The following is a 27257-nucleotide window of genomic DNA, read 5'->3' as shown; positions in this document are numbered from 1 at the left end:
TTTAAATTAGGTATATGTTAACATATAAGATAATTTTTCAAAAGAATATTTATCTTTATTCTAAAATTATTAAAGGGACAGGTGTTTGATATAGTGGTTAAAACATCTTCGCAAAACCTGAATCCTATCACAGCCTTGCTGCTAATTCCAGTGCCTGCTAATGTGTGTGAATAGACAGTAAGAATAAAACAATCTTTTTGACAGTTGGTATTTTATGCATTTTCTTTCATTTTTCAGGTGGATGATTAATGTATTTGACAAAATTCAGTCTCTTTCCATTTGAACCAAACAGCCTTGTTTTTTGTTGTGGTTGCCCTTGGCTGAGTTGTTTTGTTTTTTCACACTCTTTTTTTTTTTTTTTAGAAATATTCATCATAGGAAACAATTAATAGAGTGAAGAGACACCCAACAGAATAGGAGAAATATTTGCAAGCTATTTACCTGACAAAGGATTAATAGTCAGAATATATCACCAGCTCAAAAAACTCAACTACAAAATAACAACGAATCCAGCTAAGATACGGGCAAAAGACCTTAACAGAGAGTTCTCAAAAGAAGAAATATAAATGGCCAATAAATATAAGAAAAAATGCTCAATGTTACTAGACATCAGGGTAATGCAAATCAAAACCAAAATGAGATATCATCTCACCCCTGTCAGAATTACACAAAAGACAGAGAGCAACAAATGCTGGTGAGGATGTGGAGAAAGGGGAATACTTAGACACTATTGGTGAGAATGTAAAATAATGCAGCCACTGAGGAAAAAAGCATGGAGATTTCTTAAAAAACTAGTAACAGACTTCCATATGATCAAGCAATGCCACTACGGATATATATTCAAAAGGATAGCTGCTCCACCACATTTATAGCAGCACTGTTCACAACAGCCATAAAAAGGAGTCACACACACACACACACACACACACACACAAAATGGACTATTATTCAGCCATAAGCAAAGATATTTTATCATTTGCACTAAAATACTAGGAACTGGAGGACATAATATTGAGTAAAATAAGACACAGAAAGACAAATAGTGCATGTTCTCCTTCACATGTTAGAGCTAAAATTAGAAAAAGATAGGACAGGAAGGAAGGAAGGAAGGAAGGAAGGAAGGAAGGAAGGAAGGAAGGAAGGAAGGGATGTGTGTATCACTTTTGCTACAAATATACTGCCTTGAAGATTGTGGAATAGGGAGGGAGCTTACTACTCTAGTCTAGGGGAGGATACTTAAAAAAAAAAGTGGAGAGAGTGCAATCTCAGGGAAGGGTTAGGGAGAAAATGGCAGAGGAAACCACACACAAACTGGGGGGACACTGTGGACATATGTGGAGGGTGTGGACATGCACAGCTCGGGACCCCAGCAGCCAAGAGCCTCAGCACCAACTGTGGAGGGAGGTGAGAACAGACTGCAGCAGCCCAAGACACTGGGGATAAAGCTGTGGCAAGAGCCTGGCAGGCACCCAGCTTGGAGGCCTGTGGGATATAGTGTACCTGCCAACCTAGAGAGGAAAAAAGGGGGCATGTTTCTCTCTCCCCAACCACTCAGCACTGACACCCTGAAACTACCTGAGAGAGGGCAGGCATCATTTTGGACATATGTAACAGCTGTTCCAGCTCACATCTGTGTGCCCAGCAACCAGCTGAAAGAGAAAACTGATTCTGGCTGAGAGAATTAACAGGGGGCTGGGTGCTCATGACCATGGGAGCCTTGTGTGCCAGGACTGTGAAATCACTATAGCTGCATGGGAGGGTGTAGGGTGTGGCTGGGACTTTGGGCAGTCACTGTGGGCAGCTCCACATACTCGGGGATCCTGATTCCCTGGTGAGAGTCATTGCTGCAGGACCCGCATTCACACCAAGGACTGCATGGGTCCTTTATGTGGTTCTTCTGGCAGTGTGGATGAAAATTGTACCCACTGGGGCTAGCATCCAGGCATTGGTCTCCTTTGAGAAAAGGAGGTGAGCATGAGAATATGCCAACAGAGTTATATTTCAATTTCTAAAAAAAAAACATGTTGCCTCTGCCATTATCTTTCCCCAATCTATTTTTAGTGAAGGAATAATTACACCTTGCTTTCATAGTTTATGAGTATTTTGAGACTATAAAATAGTAGTAAGCTAAAATTAGCATTTCTACCTTATAAAATCAACATTAAAGAGAAATGATATATAAAATATATTTATAATACAACTATGTAAAAAATGTGTGCTCAAAGAGACAAAAACTTGAAAGGGACACAGAAAATGAAAATATTTGACTTTTCTATATATTATGATTGTAGATTTTTGTCGTTATTTTTGTTACTGCTTTATTTTGTTACTGATTTTTGTCTTAAATTTCTCCAAAATACAAGTTTCTACTGCATATCTTAGTAGGCTGCTTAATATTAATTACTACTTTTGCCTTTATAATATTGTTGAGATCTTAAATTACTTCCTTAATTCTAAACAAATATTTTTGGCTTGATTTGGTACTATTAATTTTTAAAAACACAAGATGAGTAAGCAGAAAATAGAAGAAAAAAAAGCAGTAATTAGAAAAGAAGTTTGTAGAACACAAAACTGGTCTGTATTCACAATGTGATATACAGCTAAAGCACTAATGCTATTTTGAGCTGCCTATAAAGACGCACTGTGGTACTGACAAGAAAGCCAAAATCGATTGCTGTTAGTTTTTGAGAGATTTAGCAATACATTTTTCTCTAACGGCAGGGAAATCTTAAAAATTTGTGAGACTGATTAGTTTGGTTTGGTCTCTGAACAAACATTACTGGATCTTCACAAACATCAAGAACTTTCATAAACATCCAGGACTTTGATGGTGTTCTGTGACTAGTCAGTTTCCCCCTAGAGTCATCTCCTGGGTAATAGTAGGCTATCTTTTCACTCTCTCACCCAAAATCTGCTCTCTGGTAGATAAATCACTTAGAAAAGGGCCTGATAAGAACAAGTTTAATGTGTTACTTTCATGATAATATTTTAAGACATAATTTCTTAATAAAGCTAATGGGGGCCAGTGCTGCGGCTCGCTAGGCTAATCCTCCACCTAGCGGTGCCGGCACCGCTAGAACACTAGGTTCTAGTCCCGGTCGGGGCACCGGATTCTTTCCCGGTTGCCCCTCTTCCAGGCCAGCCCTCTGCTATGGCCCGGGAGTGCAGTGGAGGATGGCCCAAGTGCTTGGGCCCTGCACCCCATGGGAGACCAGGAGAAGCACCTGGCTTCTGCCTTCGGATCAGTGCGGTGCGCCAGCCACAGCGCGCCAGCCGTGGTGGCCATTAGAGGGTGAACCAACGGCAAAAAGGAAGACCTTTCTCTCTGTTTCTCTCTCTCTCACTGTCCACTCTGCCTGTCCAAAAAAAAAAAAAAAAAAGCTAATGGGAGAAATGTTCTCATCCATAAGAAGTTAGTGAAATTGTTCCCCAGGACATTCTATCCACATAGCTCATTGCTGAGATTGTTCCTGAACTGCAGTTACAAAAATACAGTTTATATTAGTGTTCTATTACTGTGAGGACAAATTACCACAAATTTAGAGGTCTAAAACAACACAAATTTATTATTTTTACAGTTTTCTACTCACAGGTGATCCAACATGAGCTTCACTAAGCTAAAATCAAAGTACTGCCAGGGCTGTGTTCTCTTCTGGAAGCTTAGAGCAAAGGTCTGTTTCCTTAACCATTAAAGTTGTCAGCAGAATCCATTTTTTTGTAGCTGTGGAACTGAGGTCCTGTTTCCTTACTGGCCATTTGTAGCTTCAACCATCTGCATTTCTTGGCTTGTAGTCCCCTTTCTCTATCTTTAAAGCCAGCAACATTGGGTAGAGCTGCTCTTTGAATTTCTCCTCCTTCTTCATCCTCTAATCCAGATGGTAAAGGTTCTCCAATTTTAAAGACCCACATAATAATCCAGGATAATCTTACCAAATAAAGGTCCATATCCTTAATCACATACACAAAATTCCTTTTGGCTTTTAAGATAACATATTAATAGGTAGTAGTGATTAAGGAATGGGTATCTTCTTTTGAGGGCCTATTATTTAGCAGACCAAAAAAAAAAAAACCATATAAGGAAAAATAAAGTCAATCTGGGAGGGTTTTTTTAATTTAATTATTTTTATTTATTTATTTTTTTTGACAGGCAGAGTGGACAGTGAGAGAGAGAGAGAGACAGAGAAAGGTCTTCCTTTACCGTTGGTTCACCCTCTAATGGCCACTGCGGCTGGCGCGCTGCAGCCAGCGCACCGCGCTGATCCAAAGCCAGGAGCCAGGTGCTTCTCCTGGTCTCCCATTGCAGGTGCAGGGCCCAAGGACTTGGGCCATCCTCCGCTGCACTCCCAGTCCATAGCATAAAGCCGGACTGGAAGAGGGGCAACCGGGACAGAATCTGGCGCCCCAACCAGGACTAGAACCTGGTGTGCCGGTGCCGCAGGTGGAGAATTAGCCTATTGAGCCTCGGCGCCGGCCAATCTGGGAGTTTTAAAAGCTGATTTTTTTTAACTTAATTTTATTTGAAAGGAAGACACAGACACAGAGAAGTAGAGGGAGAGAGGTTGGGAGAGAAAGAGAAAGATCTTCCATCTCCTAGTTTACGCCCCACATGCCAAGGCTATGCCAAGCTGAAGTCAAGAGCCGGGAACTCAATCCAGGTCACCCACAAGGGTGGCAGGGACCCAAATATCTTAGCCATCACCTGCTGCCTCTCAGGGTAAGCATTAACAGGAAACTGGAATCAGGAACAGAGCCAGTGCTCAAACCCAGGTATGCTGATAATGGGATGCAAGTGTCCCCAGCAGCAGCAGCTTAACTGCTGTGCCCAATGCCTGCATCACTTATCTTTTATTCTTTTAAAGATTGAGATATGGGCCGGCGCCGCGGCTCACTAGGCTAATCCTCCGCCTAGCGGCGCCGGCACACCAGGTTCTAGTCCCGGTCGGGGCGCCGGATTCTGTCCCGGTTGCCCCTCTTCCAGGCCAGCCTTCTGCTGTGGCCAGGGAGTGCAGTGGAGGATGGCCCAAGTGCTTGGGCCCTGCACCCCATGGGAGACCAGGAAAAGCACCTGGCTCCTGGCTCCTGCCATCGGATCAGTGCGGTGCGCCGGCCACAGCGCGCCGGCCGCGGCGGCCATTGGAGGGTGAACCAACGGCAAAGGAAGACCTTTCTCTCTGTCTCTCTCTCTCACTGTCCACTCTGCCTGTCAAAAAAAAAAAAAAAAATTGAGATATGAGCATGAACATATGAAACAATATTCTTACCACTTTTAATAGTTTGAGGTTTGTGGCTTTAGCTTCCAAAGAGTTATGCACAATGAAAAGGAAAATAAATAGAAATTTGACCATGTTGTCACCAAGGGTGGCTAAAATCTTGGTCTTAGTCATGTAATACTGAAGTCACAAGGATATCCAAAAGAAAGCATTTTAAATCATCAAACAAGATGTACTTTTAAAAGTAAGAAAGAATCAAAATGGGTTTATGACATTTAAAAAATGCATTTAATATTCTATCATGTGAACTGAAAAAAGCATTGAAATTATATTAAGAAAAAGCTGTTATTTTTCATAAATATTTCCTAACAGTAAGAAAAATTAGACTATAGGTAAGACACAGATGCCTTCCTCAGAGAAAATATGGACATCTTAGAATACTGGAAGAAAAGTCCTTAGAGAACAATTTTAAATTGTCAAAGCAACAGTCCCTAACAGATGATACAGCAAATAATTAGATGTAGTTTCAGTATAGAAAAATCTGTAGAGCTCTCAAGAAGGGCACGAAAGGGAAAGATAGTTTAAAGATAATGTAATAATATGAAATAACATGTTTTCTTAAATCAAGATAAAGGTTAAAATTTTGAACTTGATTGGTATTCCTGGTATAGCTAGTCAGAAAGTGGGACTGCTGGAGTCTGGTTAATGAAGCACTGAGGAGGAGAAAATGTGAGAGAGATTTACCACTTCTCCCTCAAACGGTGGGTGGACACTGTGGGTGCACACTATGTGCACAAGGCATAGCTGGATTGGCCCATGTGTACATTTTATAGAAGCTTTTTTATGATTTAAGCACTGCACATATAGAAAATATCGGACAAATTAAAGTTCTATACTTCTAGACCTAGTGACTTAGATTTTTACCAGGATTAAAAAATGAGTAAATTTTAATTTGTGCTACTCAGTTAAAAAATGGATGTATTTGGGCCGGCGCTGCGGCTCACTAGGCTAATCCTCCGCCTTGCGGCGCCGGCACACCAGGTTCTAGTCCCTGTCGGGGCGCCGGATTCTGTCCCGGTTGCCCCTCTTCCAGGCCAGCTCTCTGCTGTGGCCAGGGAGTGCAGTGGAGGATGGCCCAGGTGCTTGGGCCCTGCACCCCATGGGAGACCAGGATAAGTACCTGGCTCCTGCCATCGGATCAGCGTGGTGCGCCGGCCGCAGCTTGCCAGCCGTGGCGGCCATTGGAGGGTGAACCAATGGCAAAGTAAGACCTTTCTCTCTGTCTCTCTCACTGTCCACTCTGCCTGTAAAAAAAAAAAAAAAAAAAAAAAAAAAAAAAAAAAAAAAGGATGTATTCGATCTTTGGTCATTTAAAGAAAGATTTTTATGGTTTTGGTTTTTTACAATTTTCAGTTACTCAGCCACAGTGAAGAAGTTTACTTAGACCAATTTAGTTTCATCAAAATAAATTCATACATATCTGAATTTTACCATTATCCTTTTCCTTCTCTGTTCTCCCACAATAATTAAAACCCTTACCATTAAATCACTACATTATTTCATTATCTGTTTATATCATAGTACTCTAAATAGAGGATTAGTTACTTCTGGAAAACAGCTATGGATGTTATTCTTGGAGCAGCCAGGAAAGCACGCAGAAATTACCACACATAAATATTTCTTGAAGAAATGAATAAATGAGACTGTGTCCATAAGCAAGCCTTTTTTTTTTTTTTTTTTTTTTTTTTTTGACAGGCAGAGTTAGACAGTGAGAAACAGAGAGAAAGGTCTTCCTTCTGTTGGTTCACCCCCGAAATGGCCGCCACAGCCGGCACGCTGCGCTGATCCGAAGCCAGGTCCTTCTTCCTGGTCTCCCATGGGGTGCAGGGCCCAAGCACTTGGGCCATCCTCCACTGCCTTCCCAGGACACAGCAGAGAGCTGGACTGGAAGAGGAGCAACTGAGACAGAATCTGGCGCCCCAACCAGGACTAGAACCTGGGGTACTAGCGCCGCAGGCGGAGGATTAGCCAAGTGAGCCGCAGCGCCAGCCAGCAAGCCTTTCTTCTCAAAGCTAAATCATGATTTTAAACAAACTAGATTCTTAAAATTAAAAAAAAAATTCCAGAGAACAAATTAAAAGCCAGAGATTTGAGAGATATCCCTGTATCTTTATAACCAATTCCCTTTTTTATATAATCATTTCTTCTTCAATTTACATCAACTATAACAAAATGAAGAATAAATGTGAAGTCATAGGATTGGCCACTATTCTCCAGTAATGCTGGAGATTTTCCCATTTATGGCATACCATGTGCAGTGTTGCTTCTTATATAACATACTTACATTTAAAAATAAACAACACACTAATATTCATAAGAGGAAGCAAGCAGGATGTCCAATGTCCATGGAAAAGCTATTATAGAATCATGGAGCTGAAAAGAGGGAGATGATCATTTAGCTCAGCAATTTATTTTGTAGATGAGGAGCCTAAAGTCTCAGAAGAGGCCTTCAACTTTATTTTCATGCTGTCTGAAAGGCAGAGAGATACATTCAGACAGAAAGATCCTCCACCCTCTGGCTCACTCCCCAAAAGGCCCATAGCTTTTTAAACTCACCACTGGAGTCGACTTCATGAGACTATAAACATCCCAGTGCTACCACAGTAAAATAAAATGATCACATCGACAGAGCAATCAATATAGAGAATGTTATAAAGTGTTGACCTATCAAAGTTTCACTTATCATACTGGAGGAAGAGATCAGATTTGTTTTTCATTCTGTCAAATTATTTTTGCATGCAGGATATTTCCTGACAAGGAATTAAAAATGAGTAAATGAAAGATATGACTCAACTTTTAAAAGTATCTCCCCAATGCCAAACTCACTCTTTTGTATATAAATACACTACATTGAAAGAATTCCCCAGAAGTATAATCTCTAATGAAGATCAATGATTTCAATTCATAAAATTGTATGAGAAGCTTTTGCAAAGTTCGTGGAAATATGTATTATGAAAAAACTATGCAAAAAACTTTCAAAAAGTTTTGTGCCAACATAAACTTATCTTTAATTACATTTTCCACAAACTTTCTTGAAGTACTTTTATATATATATAAATTAAGCTTAAGTGGAGGAGAAAATAGCTGCAGTGTTTCTTACATTTCTTTGAGGCACACAAACCCATTTTTAAAATCAATATTCTCTCTCATATATTATCATGAATTAGAATATTATAGATTGTATTAAATAATGTTTCACTGACAATAAAAAGTTACCACTTACTGCAGATAATGAATCACTGCAATTATTATAATTAATCGAATGAAAGGATAAAGTCTTTTTATTATAATGACTAACTGAATATTCAAAGACAGGGAAAACAAGAATCACAAAAGATTAACTCCTATACAAGCAACAGCACCACCTGCTGATAAATAAAAGCAATAATGTCAGTCAATTAAAAATGAGACCAAATATAAACTCAAATCATTTCCCTTGAATTCCATTCTACTTAAGCTAGTGTAATTCATTAATATTTTCTGTATATTTATTTATAATAATGTAAACTTTTTGCCTTAAACATATTTTCCTTATATACTTGAATCATGCATTTCTTAAAAATCAAAGGTAAAAATAAAATTATGGAATCTAGGAGATAACTATTGTATTATGGCCTTTATTTTTATTCTGTAAGTAATTCACTTGTCCATAATTTATTTTACTTACCAGCCAGTAACATATATTTAGTTGGTACATTTATTTTGATATTCCCTGATCACCTGACCTAAAATAATGCCATTCTCTTTTCTCAGGTTAACACTCACTACCACTTAGCATACTATATATTTACTTCATTTTTCTGTTCCTTTATAATCTTTCATCTACTAGAATGAAAAACTCTTGTCAAGAGCAGAGAATTTACCTTGTTTATTGTTCTTTAACAACTAGGGCAAATACCTACCACATAATAAACTCCCAATAAGTATTTATGAAGGGATTAATGAATGCAAAAATAAATGAACAGATGAATATGCAATATATTTTTGTACTTCCTTGAGATATAAGACCTATCTCAAAGGTTTTAAGGCTCTTGATAAATTTTGCCAAGTTAACACTTGAGAAAAGTTATACCAATTAATGCTCCCAGCAATGCTCTATAAGGAAGCTCATTTTCTCATTTTTCTGATTAGTGGGGAATGGCATTGAACTGTGATTTTGATTCATATAAAACTCATTATTAAAGAGACCACATTTTTTAGGTTAGGGTTATTTATATTTTTATTAATTACTTTTCATTTATATTAGGACTCTCTTTAATAATTTCAATATCTTTTTGCTATTTTCTATTTTCTATTTATTCAGATCATTTCTGCTTTTCTTTAGCTCTTTGAACACGAACACTTTTTTTTTTTTTTTGGACAGGCAGAGTAGATAGAGAGAGAGAGAGAGAGAGACAGAGAGAAAGGCCTTTCTTTGCCGTTGGTTCACCCTCCAATGGCCGCTGCGGCCGGCACACCGCGCTGATCCGATGGCAAGAGCCAAGTGCTTCTCCTGGTCTCCCATTGGGTGCAGGGCCCAAGCACCTGGGCCATCCTCCACTGCACTCCCTGGCCACAGCAGAGAGCTGGCCTGGAAGAGGGGCAACCGGGACAGAATCCGGTGCCCCGACCGGGGATAGAACCTGGTGTACCGGCACCGCTAGGTGGAGGATTAGCCTATTGAGCCACGGCGCCGGCTTGAACACATTTTAAGAGAACTGTGAGAGTCTTTGTCTAACAGATACAATATTGAACTTCCTCAGAGACAGTTTCTGACAAATTTTTGTTCTGTAAATGGGCCATATTTTCCTATTTCTTAAAACGTCTTTGCAATTCTGGTTGATAACTGGACATTTTAAATATCATAATGTGGCAACTCTGGAAATCTAATTCTCCCTCAGGTGCCAAGTCTTTTACTGTTACTTGTTGAGGGCTGCAGACATTATTAGCTCAGATTTATTAGCAAGGTCATTTTTTTTTTACAGGAAAGCTCATGTGCACAATTGAGTCAAATCTGATTTATCTGAAACACATCAACTGAGAGGCACTCCCTGTTAACTCTTAAATTTAAAAAAGAGCCTATTTTCTACAAGCCAAATTGTACCTAAACATTTTTCTTTGCTATCTGGATTATTTACAGTAAGTGCATTGCCAATTTTAGGTCCTCTTTCCATTGCCAGCGTGGATATTGTTATCCATGATATGTTAATACAGCAGCTGGCTAGGATACAAAGGCCATTCTTTTCACATATTTTTTTCACTGAGGTCTCCATTTCGTAATCTCAGTGATCAGCCAGTGACCTGAGAGAGCCTCAGGTGGCCATAGGTAGTCACTATCTTTATATGTTTCCAACAGATACCATCTAAAAAGCTTTTCCGGCTCCAAGAGATTTCCAGGGGGAAGCAAAGCAATGATAGTCCTTCAGGGGACCATGAAAGGTAAAAATATGCAATTTGGGGAACCACAACTTTTTCATGACACTGTCCATATATCATTCCCCCTGGCACCATCAAGGTACACCAGAACTCAGGGCTGTCATTACTATAGTTGCTGCCTAGCAGGGAACAAGAGATAAGCAGCAAAGCAAAAACATCACAATGCCTTCTTACCAAAACTTAGTATAATCTTTCTTCATTAAGTACTTCCCTAGTGGCTAGCAGGGTTTTTTGCTTGTTTGTTTGTTTTTAATTAGATTCCAGGGCCCTGAAAAAGTTGAGCATGACATTTTTCTGCCAATAATGGTTGCTTTAATGGAGGGACCAATTCTTGTAGCTGCCTACTTCACCATTTTCTGTGACATCATCCCTCCTGTGCTCATTTTTACTGAAGAAAATTTAAAGACCCTTATTGTCTCTGTACAAGTGATACATGTCATTTAAAAAGGCTCATCACACTATACAAAATCATATAATGAAGAGGGAAAAGATGACTCTACTGCTTTCTTAGTTCAGCAAATTAAATTTCTGAAACCTGGGACCAGTGCTGCAGAGTAGCAGGTAAAGCTGCCACCTGCAGTGCTGGCATCCCATGTGGGCACCGGTTTAAGTCCCAGCTGCTCCACTTTCCATCCAGCTCTCTGCTATGACCTGGGAAAGCAGTAGAAGATGGCCCAAGTGCTTGGGCCCCTGCACCCATGTGGGAGACCCAGAAGAAGCTCCTGGCTTCTGGCTTCGGATTGGCACAGCTCCGGCCGTTGCGGCCAACTGGGGAGTGAACCACAAATGGAAGACCTCTCTCTCTCTGTCTGCCTCTTCTTCTCTGTGTAACTCTGACTTTCAAATAAATAAATACATTTTTTAAAAATGCATTCATTAAATAAAATCTTTAAAAAAATAAAATTAACTTAAATACCTATTCAGTCTCCTGTTCATGCACATTTAATTCATTTCTAAGTTTTACAGTTATAACAGTACTATAATGAAAATTATTATACATATAGTTTGTGTCCTTGTACATGATTTCTTCAAAATCCTTAAAACTGGGGTTATTGTATCAAAGGATATGTACTTCTGATATTGGGATATTTACTATCAGAATCCCCTTCAAAAAAGCTTGAATCAGTCCAGATTCAATGTATAAACAAAGGGGTTCATTTCCTTGGTTGCAGGTGAAACCAAGGTTACTGTTAATCTTTTCAATTTGGTAAAATTTTTATTAAAATATTTTATTTATTTACTTCCTTGTTTTATATTTTAAGATAAACATCCTTTCATGTTTTATTGGTTATTTGCATTTGTTTATGAACTGACTCTTTATGCCTTTTGGCTATCTTACTGGATAATTTCCTGAACAGTGAATCTCAAACAAGCAACTCTTCTACTCTACTCCACTTTACTTCTCAAATGTGCAGAGCTTATTTGTAGAAACCCATGCTCAATGACTTAAAATAAACTTTTGATATGTAAGGAATGACGGCAGACAGCTGCTATCACTCCAGCCTTCTCACAGATAACACCTATACATTCCAGACAAAACACAAAAACAACTATTTGAAGACTGGAGAGCAATCAAAAGCAAGCAGACAGCCACTTTGGAAACTGTTTGGCAGTTTCTCAAAAGGTTAAACATAGTTACTATTTGTACCAGTTATCCTACTGCTAAGTATATACCTAGGAGAAACTGAAATATCTGAGGGTACTTCAAAAAGTTTGTGGAAAATGGAATTGAGAGAGTTCTATTTCTATGCAAAAAATTTTAAATCCATGCATACACATATCCACACAAATTTTATACAAAAATCATAAAAGCATTATTTACAATAACTAAAATTTGAAACAACCCCAAAGTCCATCAATGACAAATGGATAAATAAATATCCATACAACAGAATAAAATAAATAAAATATAAAAAAGAATGAAGTACTGCTACATGGATAAACCTTGAAAACCTGCTTACCAAAAGCAATCAGTTGCAAAAGACTATGTAATATATTAGTTCATTTACATAAAATGTCTAGAATAGATATATCCCTAGGAAAAGAAAATAATTAGTGGTTACCAGGGGCTGGGAGTAATAATGTAAGGAGGAATGGAATTGATAGCTACTGAGTATGTGATTTTTTTTGATGAGGAGGAAAATATTCTAAAATTAGAGTACAGTGATGATTGCATAACTATGTATACAGAGTAAAAAAAAAAGAATAGATTGTGTATTTTAAATTGGTTAGATGTACAAAATGTGAATTATATCTCAGTGAAGTTGCTTTTTAAAAAGCAGCCTGAAACTTAAGAAAATTCAACAGTTGAAAGAAGAGAACATTACTGACATAGGAGACAGAACCTAAAGTTTAAATTCAGACAAGTTAACATTAACACATAGACTCCAATTAGTGCTCTTTTTTAAAAGTCTGCTTCTTCACTGGTATGGAAAGGCAGAGAGATATATAGAGAAATTGAGACAGACAAACAAATAGAGATCTGCTGGTTCACACCCAAAATACCTACAACATCTGGGACTGGGCCAGGCTGAAGCCAGGAGATCAGAACTCAATCTGGGTTTCCCCTTTGGGTGGAAGGGACCCAACCACTTCAGCCATCACGTGCTGCCTCCCAGGTACACATTAGCAACCAGTTGCTGGATCAGGAGTGGAATCCAAGTACTCCAATGTGGGATTCAAGCAACCCAAGCAGTACCTTAACCATTAAACCAAATGTTCACCCCAAATCAAGGTCATTAGAGAAGTATAACAGAACCCAGAGCCTCTCTTATGCACTATTCACAACATTCAGAGTACAAGCTAAAATTACTAAGACAAAAGAAAAACAACACAGAGGAACAGTCAATCAATGATAAGATGCCAGAATTAGTAGACCATGATTTTCAAAGTAGCTATTATAATCAAAATTTTAATGAAAAACATATTCTTGAATATATAATAACAGGTAAAATCTTAGCAGAGAAACAGGAACTATGAAAAAATAATCAAGTACAAATTCTAGAACTGAACAATATCTGGAGGCTGGCACTGTGATGCAGCAGGTTAATGCCCCAGCCTGCAGCACAGGAATCCTATATGGGCACCGGTTTGAGTCCCGACTGCTCCACTTCCCTTCCAGCTCCCTGCTAATGCACCTGAGAAAGCAGCAGAAGATGGCCCAAGTCCTTGGGCCCCTGCATTCAGGTGGGAAACCTGGAAGAAGCTCCTGGCTCTTGGCTTCTGATCCCCTCAGCTCTGGCTGTTGTGGCCATTTGGAGAGTGAACCAGTGGATGGAAGACCCCCTACACTACCCTGTAACTGTCTGTCAAATAAATAAAATAAATCTTAAAAAAAGAAAATATCTGAAATTAAAATTTACTGGACAGGTTCATGAGAACATTAGAGATAATCAATGAAAGAGACATAAACTCAATGTACGTGAAAGAGTAAATCAACTGGGGCCGGCACTGTGGTGTAGCAGGTAAAGCCACTGCCTGCAGTGTCAACATCCCATATGGGGGCCGGTTCAAGTCCCAGCTGCTCCACTTCCTATCCAGATCTCTGCTGTGGCCTGGGAAAGCAGTGGAAGATGGCCCAAGTGCTTGGGCCTCTGCACCCACTTGGGAGACCTGGAAGAAGCTCCTGGCTCCTGGCTTCAGACTGGCGCAGCTCCGGCCGTTGTGGCCATCTGGGAAGTGAACCAGCGGATGGATGACTTCTCTTTCTCTCTTTCTCTCCCCCCCACCCCGCTTCTCCTTCTCTCTCTGTGTAACTCTGAGTTTCAAATAAATAAATCTTTAAAAAAAGAATAAATCAATCAAAAATAAACTCAAAATAGAGCAACAGAAAGTTTTTCAGTTGGAGTGTGAGCACGTATCCCATCTCACAGTACTTGGGTTCAAGTTCCAGCTCCATTTCTGATTCCAGCTTCCTGCTAATGCATATTCTCAAAGGCAGAGGTAATGGCTCAAGTAGCTGGGTCCCTGCTACTCATGTGGAAGACTCTGACTGAGTTCCTAGCTTCTGCTTTGTCCTGGCCCAGTCCCAACTGTTGTGGGCATATGGTCAGTAAAGATGGGAGGTCTCTGTCTTCATCTGTCTCTCTGCTTTTCAAATAAAATAAACAATTTTAAAAGAAATTATCCAATTGGAAAAACTGAGGAAACAAAGCTCAAAGAAATGGGAATAGGGTCTTGTTGACCTGTGAGACAACACTAAGAGGTCTAAAAATTTTGTAACTGGACTTCTAAAAAGGGAGGGAAAATAAAATGGAGATAAAACATTACTTTAAAAAATAATGGTAGGGGGCCTGCACTGTGGCATAGTGGGTAAAGTTGCCACCTACAGTGCCGGCATCCCATATGGGCACTGGTTCAAAACCCAGCTGCTCCACATCTGATCCAACTCTCTGCTATGGTCTGGGAAAGCAGTAGAAGATGACCCAAGTCCTTGGGCCCCTGCACCTGTGTGGGAGACCTGGAGGAAGCTCCTGGCTCCTGAGCTGAAAACTAGATGAGCAGATCAGAACAGCACTGCAGTAGTGAACCATAGTTTCCAAAAATGAGCTAAAACATGAGTTCTGAACCAACAGAAGATGTAAATAGGAACTAGAGTCTTGTATCAGCTTAGTGAGAACCTGTCTGTCTCTGCTTCCCTCTCTCTCTCTCCCCATCTCAAAGACTTAAAAAAAAAAAAACAGTAAATTTATTTTCATGCAAAAATATTTTGAAATCAATGCATACAGCGGTCCTCAAAAAGTTGCTAATGAGGACCTTGGGAAGCAGTAGTAATGGCTCAAGTAATTGAGTTCCTGCCACCCACAAAGGAGGACAGGATTTTGTTCTTGACTCTCAGCCCCAGCTTTGGCCAGCCATAGTCATGCCAAGCATTTGGGGAATGAACCCATAGATGGGACGACATCTCTCTCTCATAAATAAATATTTAAGTGCATTTTTGAAAAATTTATGGAAAATGTATATTTTGAAAAAATAATGCATGGATTTAAAAAAAAGTGTGCCAAAATAAACTTGTCTTTTAATCCATTTTTCCAGAAATTTTCTGAATTACCTTCACATGTATGTGTGTATGTGTATGTGTGTGTGTCTGTATATTTCTATGAACTGTTGTAGGGATGTAATTTAATTAAACAATTGACAATGTATAAAGGGAGACATTACCAGGTTAACAAAATCCTTGCAAAAAGAAACAAATGGATTGCATTCCAAATGTATTTCATGAAAATATACATGGCAGAAAATGAAAGAAAACACCCACTGATAATTCAATGAACAAAACTAAGGGCTCCAACAGTATTTACTTGTTATTCTGAAAAAATCAGTTTAGAAAATTTGGAGACAATATCATCACACATATTATTCATATACTGTAAACATTTTCCCCATATCAAAATGCTATATCCCCCAAAGTAATTTTGCAATGAAGCAGATGCTGAGGAGGAATCAGAAGACTAGATGACATAAATTTTTTTTAAATCTCTTCAATTAAACTTTTCTTTTAGTATCAACTCATTATAGCTAAATATTTCACCATCAAAATTGAAGTATTTTTTGACCTGTAGGTTAAGCACTGTCTCTTTCAGAACTCAGAAGGAATATCAAATATTGCATATATTTAAGTCTTCCTTCAAGTGTGATCCAAGGACAATTGACATAAGGACGCCTAGGCCCCACTGTCCTGAGACTGATTCAGCACATTACAAGTAGCAACACCCAGATGATTCTTGCAAGTGTTGAAATTTGGGTAACTTACTAGTATAATAAACGAACAGGGTATCTAATAAAACTACATCACACAAAGTCAGAATAATTTACACTGTGAGAGGGCATTATGCTCAGGCCAGCACTCCAACAGTAAGGTACTGGAATGGAAACTGGACTTATTATTCTTGACTCTTCTCACTCTTTTTTTTTTTTATTTTTTTAAATTCATTTGACAGGTAGAGTTATAGACAGTGAGAGAAAGAGACAGAGAGAAAGGTCTTCCTCCCGTTGGTTCACTCCCCAAATGGCATGCTACAGCCAGCGCTGTGCCGATCTGAAGCCAGGAGCCAGGTGCTTCTTCCTGGTCTCCCACACGGGTGCAGGGACCCAAGCACTTGGGCCATCCTCCACTGCCCTCCCGGGCCACAGCAGAGAGCTGGACTGGAAGAGGAGCAACCAGGACTAGAACCCGGTGCCCATATGGCATGCCATCACCGCAGGCGGATGATTAACCAAGTGAGTCACGGCGCCGGCCCCAACTCTTCTCACTCTTACAGCAAGGATTTATCTCCTGAATTTGTCCATTTCTTTCCATCTCCACTGCTACTCCCTATTATTCACACCAAAATTATCATGTTCTTATATGATTACAATAGCCTCCTAATTAACCATCCTGCTTCCAATCTATCTTCATGCTGACCTCAGAATATACTTCCCTCAAAATGCCAAATCTCAAGAGGTCACTATCTAAAATGGTTCAGTGACTTTCCATTGCCCTCATGGTAAGATGTAAACTACTATAGCTGGATGTTTAATTTTTCAATATACTAAAATTCTTTTTCTTTCTTACTCTAGTCCCTCTCAAATACCACTGTTCCTATGACATCAAACCAATATTTTCAGTATTTGAATACTAGCATGTTACTACCCACCATCCATGGCTCACCACTGACTAACATGCTGGTTTTTCAACTTCACTGTTTGAGCTGCTCAAAGGAAGTTTTATACTGGATACTCATACAGTAAAACTGATCTGTGTGGAGTTTCTCTGGTTGCAGGTAGTAAAGATCAGGAACTCAACACACACACTTCTTTTATACCTCACATTAATCCCTAAGGGAGCTCCATGAAAACAAATTTTAAATTATTGAAATCTAGATACTTTTACATGTCAAACACAGATCTGGTCTGAGAATATCTTTTCTGTCAAGTTCCTGGTACTATCCCATGGAAATTCTTATTGACATTGCACATACGCATTTATACTCTGCTGTACAAGAAGCTCCTTTTGCCTGCAACTCTCTTCCTCCAACCTGTCTCCTCAGAGAACTACTAATCCTTGCAGTCTCAGCTCTCTAAACAATGGCCTGTAGGCACAGCTATGTTCGGCAGTTAGCCACACCTTCACAGGCCATGTACCAAACAAACCTCCTGTAGAGCATTACCACACTGTACTGCAAATAGAAGTCTCACAGTCTGATTCTCTACTAGACTTCCAACAACCTGAGTGAAAGTCCATACCTCTTTTTTATATTTCCATTTCCAGTTTCTAGAACACTGTCTGATGAGTAGTATATACTTAAAGCCTCTTGAATATGGGAATATATATTAAAATGTAGTCTCAAGTTTCCAAAAAATTATCACTACCTATTCATTCTACTTAGTTTACTGTTCCAGAATTAAACATTATTTAAAAAATGATGTGGTATTTAATGAAGTAATTATTTAATTCAGTTATCTAGATCAATTTAATCCTCTAAATTTTAAAATTATAATTTTAAAATTATAATCAAATTGAATTATTATGAATATCAACTATGTTCTATAGATAATAAAGAATCATTAAACTATAAAATCTTAAAAACTAGGGGGTAAAGAATAGTATATATGAAATTAAGATGGACAAAATAAGAGCATAAATATTATAAAAATGAGACTATGTATTATATGGAATTAGAATTATTGACAGAAAATGTTCCTAAGCCGGCGCCGTGGCTCAATAGGCTAATCCTCCACCTTGCGGCGCCGGCACACCGGGTTCTAGTCCCGGTTGGGGCGCCGGATTCTGTCCCGGTTGCCCCTCTTCCAGGCCAGCTCTCTGCTATGGCCAGGGAGTGCAGTGGAGGATGGCCCAGGTGCTTGGGCACTGCACCCCATGGGAGACCAGGAAAAGCACCTGGATCCTGGCTCCTGCCATCAGATCAGCGCGGTGCGCCGGCTGCAGCAGCGGCCATTGGAGGGTGAACCAACGGCAAAGGAAGACCTTTCTCTCTCTGTCTCTCTCTCTCACTGTCCACTCTGCCTGTCAAAAATAAAAAAAAAAAAAAAAAAGAAAGAAAATGTTCCTAGTGATGAGATGATCTGATCTAACATCCTGCTATAACTGAGAAAAAAAGAGACCTAGCTAAGAGATAGTAGGAAAATACATAAACAGGAGCCAGTGTTGTGGTGCAGCAGGTTAAGCCTTCCCCTGCAATGCCAGGATCCCATGTGAGCACCAGTTCCTGGCTGTTCGACTCCCAATCCAGCTCCCTGCTAATGTGTCTGGGAAAGCAGTAGAAGATGGCCCAAGTACTTAGGCCCCTGCACCCATGGAGCAGACCTGGACAAAGCTCTGGCTTCTGACTTAGACCTGGCCCAGCCCATTGAGGTCATTTGGAAAGTGAACTAGGAGATCTAAGATCTCTGTCTCTCCCTCTCTCTCTGTAACTCTGCCTTTCAAATAAATAAATAAATCTTAAAAAAAAAAAAAAGAAGCAAACTTTAGGCGGTCTATAGTCATGTAAAAGGAACTCAAACATGAGATGGACTTTAAAAAATGGGTAGAATTCAGTACATGTAAGATAGAGGTAAGAATATTCCACAAAAAGAAAAGTTGGGTGAGGATTTGAGTTAGGAGTCAGTAAAGGTTTGTGAGCCATTGTTCAGCCTGATTAGAACACACACACAATTCAGGGAGCTACAGAGAAAACAACTGTATGGATTATATGTTACCTGATTTCAGAGAGTTTCTAAAGTCAGACAGAGGACTTCATATTTCAACTGAAAGAAGACAAGTAACCAGAAAACCCAATAGATCATTTATAACTAGAAAGCTCTCAAAATTCTGAAGCTAACTACCTTATTTTGAATTTGAGGAAAATAAGCCATAAAACAAATATGTGATTTCCTCACAATTAAGAATAGTATGAAATAGTCCACTCAACCTTTTTCTGTTACTCTTGCATTGGGGGCATTTCAACAGAACAACCCCTCTTCAATATCAATGGGTAGATGCTGTTGTGCTTGGCTGCTTGCCTACTTCTAAACACGGTATGTAGAAGGAAGGCATATTCTCTGGGGAGGAAAAATTCTCAGATCTATTCAAATATGAATTCTTAACAAAGAGATATCCTTTGGTTTAACAATGACCATTTTAAATCTTACTACTAAATCCTTATGAAAAAGATGCAAAAAAATTTTGTATAAAACATACTGACAGTAAAAAAAAAAAAAAAAGTTGAATTCTGAACTCTCCAAATTGAAAGGGCATATATTTTAATGCTTTAACCACTTAATTATCCTTTATACTGATGCTCAAAATAAGTATTTCCAGAAAGACAAATAGTAGTGAACATGCCCTTTCTTGAGATGTAAAGTTTGTTTTGTCCCATAAATCTGGAATTGATTGAACCAACCTACTAAAAAGAAAAATCAGAGTCAGTCAAACCCATTCACTGAAATGATTTTTTGAAGACTGAGAACCATGTGTATTGTATATTACCATATTTATGACAGTACATCTGTGATTGCTCACCACCGTAACTTACCCCAGTTTTATCACATAAGCGTAAAGTATGAAACGATCCAACAGCAAATAAGTCTCCATCTGGAGCCCAGGCAACTGAGGTAATAGGATGCTCATGAGGTTGTGAATTGTACAGTAGGCGGCCATAACTATCCCATACCTACAAAAGCAAATTTTAAAAAATCCTTTATAACAGTCACCACATTATTCCAAACAAGTTTGTGCTCCAAATTAAATAAAGATTTAGGAATCATCGCTTTTCAAGATTAGCAATTAAATGTTTTTACTCATACAGGTGGGGGGGTGAAGGTATATTCCTTGAAACCTAAATATCTCAGAATGAAAATATTTCACAAGTGTCATAATTTTCAGATTTTACTAAATCTTTAATTAAACATAAAAACTCTTTAAATCCTCTTAAATGTAATAGTAAGCTTTTGAGATGTTTAGGTTTTTTAATTTTTTTTTATTTTTTAACAGGCAGAGTTAGATAGTGAGAGAGAGAGACAGAGAGAAAGGTCTTCCTTCGTTGGTTCACTCCCCTAATGGCCACTATGGCTGGCGCTGCGCCAATCTGAAGCCAGGAGCCAGGAGCCAGGTGCTTCCTCCTGGTCTCCCATGCGGGTGCAGGGACCCAAGCACTTGGGCCATCCTCCGCTGCCCTCCCGGGCCACAGCAGAGAGCTGGACTGGAAGAAGAGCAACCGGGACTAGTACCCGGCGCCCCAACTGGGACTAGAACCCATGGTGCCGGCGCCACAGGCGGAGGATTAGCCAAGTGAGCCACAGTGCCGGCCGAGATGTTTAGTATTTTGATTAAAACTTTTTCACCCAAAAAAGGGCTATGAACTTTCTCTAAATATATTTTAATAAAATTACTTCTAACTATAGTTACAAAAGTCTTGTTCTTCTGCACAAATCATTTTGGTCTGAAGCTCTCCAGGAAGTATAAACCAGTAGTGTTGATCTTAAAATCTGATATGAACTGATTTAAACTGAGTCACTAAAATTAGGGGTTATAGTAACACTGCTACTTATGAAATCAAATTCTGTAAGTGAATAATATTGTATTTTTTAATGCAGCACTTTAAAATATCACTTAAAATTGTAATATAATTTGTTAAATTATTAGAGTTAAAAGACAGTATTAAAGTAAAAGACTGAAAGAAATTGTTACATGCTAAAAATTTTCACCCAAATTTAATTCTTTCAACAAGGCAATAAATCTAAGTAAACACTACATACCTTATATTTACAGTCTTCACCAGCAGATAAAATAAGATCATTGACTGAGTTCCAATCTACTTTCAAAATAATGCCATCATGAGCTTTCCACTGTGAGAAAATAAAAGATGTTAATCATAACTTTAAAAGCACTAAAAGAGAAGACATTTTTGCTTCTTTCTAATCACTCTCTTACCATCTCTTCAGGGATTTCTATAGTTTTTTCAAAGTCACTGTGCAATACCTCATTTACTTGTGTCATTTCTAATTTATGCTAATGAAAGCACCTAGCACCATGACATCTACCACATAGCTTACATCCTTATGAATTTCTCAGTTGCTTGACTTCCAGATGGAAAATCGCTTGCTGTAGAACTATTTCAAGCTTGATATTTCTGTGATAATGTTGGAATTAACATGTTATCCACTTCAAAACATCAGCTGAATCAAACCTTGCTATCGCCTTTGTCAGTTGATCCTAGTACTGATACTGCAGTCATGCATGTTTACTAATTCTCTTCTCTTTTTCCTTTTCACTGCAAGAATACCTTCTTTAACACTCTTTCATTCTTTTCTGCTTATTCCCTTTCACTCTTTTTATCTACATACATCTGGTTCATAACTTCACTACTTTGAGAATCTTCTGCTGCATTTACCATTTTAAAAAAAGATGTCTTTCATTGATGAGTATATAATACACAACACACATGTGTGTGTTTTTTTAAAAAGTTCATGGAACATGCGTTATGAAAAAAACTAAGCACTGGGGCCAGCGCTGTGGCGTAGTGGGTTAAGCTGTTGCCTGCAGTACAGGTGTCCCATATGGGCACCAGTTCAAGACCCAGCTGCTCCTCTTCCTGTCCAGCTCTCTGCTATGGCGTGGGAAAGCAGTAGAAGATAGCCCAAGTGCTTGGGCCCCTGCACCCACGTGGGAGACCAGGAAGAAGCTCCTGGCTCCTGGCTTTGGATTGGCCCAGCTCCGGCCGTTGCTGCCAACTGGGGAGTGAACCAGAGGATGGAAGACTCTCTCTCTCTCTCTCTCTCTCTCTCTTCCTCTCCTTCTCTCTGTGTGTAACTCTTGACTTTCAAATAAAATAAATAAGTCTTTAAAAAGAAAAAAGAAAAAAAAACTAAGCATTGTTTTGCACCAAAATGAACTTTTATTTACTTATATATTTACATTTTATTTCAAAGGCACAGTTGTGGGGGTGGTTGCATCTGTTGGTTGACCCCCTAAATGGCTGCAAACACAACAGCCTGTAACACCATCTGTGTCTCCCTTTGGTTGGCACTTGGGTCATCTTCTGGTGCTTTTCCCAGGCCATTAGCAGGGAGCTGGATTAGAAGTGGAGCAGCCAAGACTTGAGTCAGAGCCCATATGGGATGCTGGCATTGCAGCTTAATCCACTATGCCACAATGTCAGCCCCTGAACTTATCTTTTAATTCAATTTTTTCCTCATAAAATGCATATGTGAATATATGTAATTCACCCAGAAATTGGCAATCTAGAAAGAAAGCATGAAGGTCTTCCTCTTAAACGTATTTCATATACTCTTTAACTATCATGATGCATGGAATTAAAAGCTACCATAGACAGAATAATACAACTAAAAAGAATTAACTTTCCTCAAAACCTTTAACTTATATTTTAATGTCTGAGTCAATTAACCCTATATCAAAGGATGATAGAGTTTTAATGAATTTCCAAAAAGACCTTTCTAAATCCATTGTTCTTCGTGGGGAGCAACTTGGACTAGACTGTTACTGGAATTAAGACTTATTCTATGCATCTGCTCCCCCACAATATGGCGCTGAGAAGGGAGTAACAACTTCTACGCAGCTGCCTCTCGCCAACTTGAGTGATGACCTGCAGGAGCTGATCCTGCTCCTGATTGCAGGAGAGCAGCGTACTCGGCGTGTGGGTAGCAGAGTTGGGATTGGTGGAAGAGGACTATAAAGGAGGAGAGAGACAACATGCACCAGGAACATCTATCTGAAGGAACACCTGGAGGAACATCTGAGCAGCCCCCGAGAGAGCCGGCCGGCGGTGTGCCGCTCCCCCGCGGAAGTGGGGAAAGTGGCAGGGGGAACCGCCCTTCCACGGAGGTGGAAGGGTTGGTAGCCAACCCGGGAAGAACCAGCAGCAAACCCGGGGAGGGCCGAGCAGACAAAAGAACAGCGCAGGGTCCTGTGTCGTTCCTCCACGAAGACGGGGAGCGACAGTTCTTTTTTTTTTTTAAAAAAGTTTATTCATTTGAAAGGCAGAGCAATAGAGAGAGTGTGTGTGGGGAGGGAGGGGAGATGGGGGGGAGAGAGAGAGAGAGAGAGAGATTCCATCTTCTTGTTCACTCCCCAAATGGCAGCAACAGCCAGGTCTGGGATACACAGAAGCCAGGAACCAGGAACTCCACCCTCGTCTCTCACATGTGTGGAAAGGACCTTCCATTGCCTTCCCAATCTCTTATTCTTAATATATACAGGATAAAATATTAAATTCAGGTCAACTAAGCTCTAAGAATAAGCAACAACCCATAGTTTGCTTTATACAAAATATACAAAACTAAACATTTCAAAAACAAATGTTTCAAAATGCATGTTAGAAAGCAGTAATTCTGGGGTGCCCATTACCATTGTGGTTAAGACTCCACTTCAGATGCCCATATCCCATATCTGACTGTCTGAGTTCAAGTCTTAGCTCCACTCTCAATTCTACATTTCTGCTAATGTACATCTTGGGCAGCAGCAAGCGAAGTCTGAAATACTTGGGTCCTTACCACCCATCTGGGAGATCCAACTGGGTCACCTTCCGCAGCTTTCCTAGGTGCATTAGCGGGAGCTGGATTGAAAGTAGAGTACCCTGGACTCTTAAACTACAATTTAGGATGTCAACTTGCATACTGAATTTAACAGATAATTTTCTATTGGTTCTCAATTTATTAGGCATTTTGCCAAATTCCTTTAAGCCATAAAAAGCTCTTTTGTAGGCAAGAACATTGCTTCACTTCGAGTACCTTGTATCTAGCATTGTGCCTGGTGTATCATAGTTTTGTACTACATTTTTTAGTGAATGAATAAATAAACAAGTTTCCTTCTATAAAACCAAATTCTCAGTGTCTAGGAGGTCTTAAAGGAAATGAAGTATATATTTCTGAACTGCTTTCCACAAGAAAGACTTAAGCATTCCTTTTTTGTGGACATTCCAAATTTCAGTATGTGTGTATACTTAAGAATTATTGAAGCTTTAGTTTCCTAAGAGGCATAGATATTTGCCTTAAGTTACTAATTACACTATTTTATTCCGGCTGAATTTTGGTGGTGGAAGCTTTTCCTTTCCCTCACTATACCCTGGTCCCCATGTCCTACTGAAGAACTTAATTGTATTTTAATTAATCAATGATGATAAAAGCAGTTTCCTGAGTTTCAGTCTAATGGCAAGTATCTAACAACATTCATCTAACTATAAATTAAAGCTATGAACTAAAAGATTCAACTTGCCTGTTTTTGCTCTATAATTTCATGGCAGATTTTCAGGTATAAGAAATAGGTTTGGGGTCCGGTGCTGTGGAGCAGCAAGTTCAGCAGCCATCTGCAATGCCAGCATCCATATGGGCGCTGTTCTGAGTCCTGGCTACTCTATTTCAATCCAGCTCCCTGCCTGGGAAAGCAGCAGAGGAAGGTCCAAGTACTTGGGCCCCTGTACCCACATAGGAGACCCAGATGAGGTTTCTGGCTCCTGGCTTTAACCTGGCCCAGCCCTGGCCATTGTGGCTATTTGGGGAGTGAACCAATGGATGGAAAATCTCTCTGTCTCTCCCTCTCTCTAATTCTTTCAAATAAATAAATAAACCTTAAAGAATATCTGCTTTGGAGAGACTTTGACCAAAGGCAATCAGAATTGCTCTTTCCCATAATTATCTCTTTGCCTAAATTCTTTACCTTAGTAAGGTAAGAGCAAGAATTTGCATCTTTATTTAATGTTTGTTCCAATAATTCTTAGCAGAGTGTTCTACATGCAGCAAAAACATACATATATGTTAATTATATGAAATTATGTATATAACATAATCTAGGGCTAATCCTCCACCTGTGGCGCCGGTACTCCGGGTTCTAGTCCTGGTTGGGGTGCCAGGTGCTTGTCCCGGTTGCTCTCAGTCTAGCTCTCTGCTGTGGCCCAGGAGGGCAGAGAGGGATGGCCCAAGTGCTTGGGCCCTGCACCCGCATGGGAGACCAGGAGGAAGTACCTGGCTCCTGGCTTTGGATCGGCGCAGTGTCGGCCATAGCGGCCATTAGGGGAGTGAACCAACGGAAGGAAGACCTCTCTCTCTGTCTCTCTCTCTCACTGTCCATGACTCTCTCTCTGTCTCTCTCTCTCTCTCACTAACTCTGCCTGGCAATAAATAAATAAATTAAATTTAAAAAATAATCTATATACAAGTTACTAATTTGGAACCTCAAAGTCACTTCTATCTTCTTCATCCTTGAAATGTATATCAATGTACTCAGCAGACTCATAGAATGGCGGATGTCCTAAATAGCACTCTGGCCTCAGAATCAGCCCTAAAGGCATTCGGATCTGGCTGAAAAGCCCATGAGAGTATTTCAGGCATGGAAAGCCAAGACACTCTGGCAAAAAGATCTCTGTGAGTGAGATCGCAGTGGAAAGAACAGGTCTTCAAAGAGGGAGGTGCCTTTCTCTGAAGGGAGGAGAGAACCTCCACTTTGACTATGACCGTGTCTAAACAAGATAAGAGTCGGAGAACTCAAGGGGCTTCCATAGCCTTGGAAACTCATGACTGGTGCATAGGGAGATTACTGATGCCATAAACAGGAGTGTCAATTTGTAAAGTCAACAACAGGAGTCACTGTGCACTTACTCCTCATGTAGGATCTCTGTCCTTAATGTGCTGTACATTGAGGCTTAATGCTATAACGAGTACTCAAACAGTATATTTCACTTTGTGTTTCTATGGGGGTGCAAACGATTGAAATCTTTACTTAATGTACACTAAACTGATCTTCTGTTAAAAAAAAAAAAAAAAAGAAATTATCAATTCCCAACTTGACTCTCACTGGGATTAAACATGACAATAGGTGTGATCTGATTTCATCATCATTTAAAAAAAAATCATCTATTATTTTTCACTTTATGTTTCTGTGTGGGAGCAAACTGTTGAAATCCTTACTTAAGGTATACTAAGCTGATCTTCTGTATATTAAGATAATCGAAAATGAATCTTGTGGGAAGCAACCCGGACTTAGACTAAGTTACTGGAATTAAGACTTATTCTATGCATCTGCTCTCCCACAATATGGCGCTGGGAGAGGAGTAAACAGCTTCTACCCAGCTGCCTTCAGTTCAGCCAATAGACTGTGGGACCTGCTCCTGATTGGAGGAGAGCAGCGTACTCGGCGTGTGGGCAGCCGAGTTGGGATTGGCAGAGGAGGACTATAAAGGAGGAGAGAGACGGCATGCACGAGGAACATCTAAGGGGAACATCTGAAGGAACACCTGTGCAGCCCCCGAGAGAGCCGGCCGGCGGTGTGCCGCTCCCCTGCGGAAGTGGGGAATATGGCCAGGGGGAACTGCCCTTCCACGGAGGTGGAAGGGACAGTAGCCAACCCGGGAAGAACCAGCAGCAAACCCGGGGAGGGCCGAGCAGACGAAAGAACAACGCAGGGTCCTGTGTCGTTCCTCCACGAAGAGGGGGAGCGACATAATGGTGCCGTGACTCGGATATGAAGCCTAGGCAGGACTTAGTGTCGTTCCTCCACGAAGAGGGGGAGCGACATAATGGTGCCGTGACTCGGATATGAAGCCTAGGCAGGATTCAGTGTCGTTCCTCCACGAAGAGGGGGAG

General features: G+C 39.9%; 1 protein-coding gene across 8 annotated transcripts in view; it reads right to left on the bottom strand.

The window, feature by feature from the left end:
* The window catches only part of IFT80 (intraflagellar transport 80), a 138140-nt gene that overhangs the window by 62689 nt on the left and 48194 nt on the right, over window positions 1–27257 (bottom strand). For all 8 annotated transcript variants that reach the window (XM_070072588.1, XM_070072587.1, XM_070072586.1 and 5 more), the window contains 2 exons: window positions 21420–21509; window positions 20198–20335 (listed from right to left, as the gene is read on the bottom strand). In XM_070072588.1, the coding sequence (XP_069928689.1) occupies window positions 20198–20335; window positions 21420–21509 (228 nt within the window). The remainder of the gene's footprint in view (window positions 1–20197; window positions 20336–21419; window positions 21510–27257) is intronic.

The sequence above is a fragment of the Oryctolagus cuniculus genome, chromosome 4 (assembly GCF_964237555.1).
Source record: "Oryctolagus cuniculus chromosome 4, mOryCun1.1, whole genome shotgun sequence".
Lineage (NCBI taxonomy): Eukaryota > Metazoa > Chordata > Mammalia > Lagomorpha > Leporidae > Oryctolagus > Oryctolagus cuniculus.
Note: the sequence above shows the minus strand (reverse complement) of the source record. Positions and strands in the feature narration are given on the sequence as shown.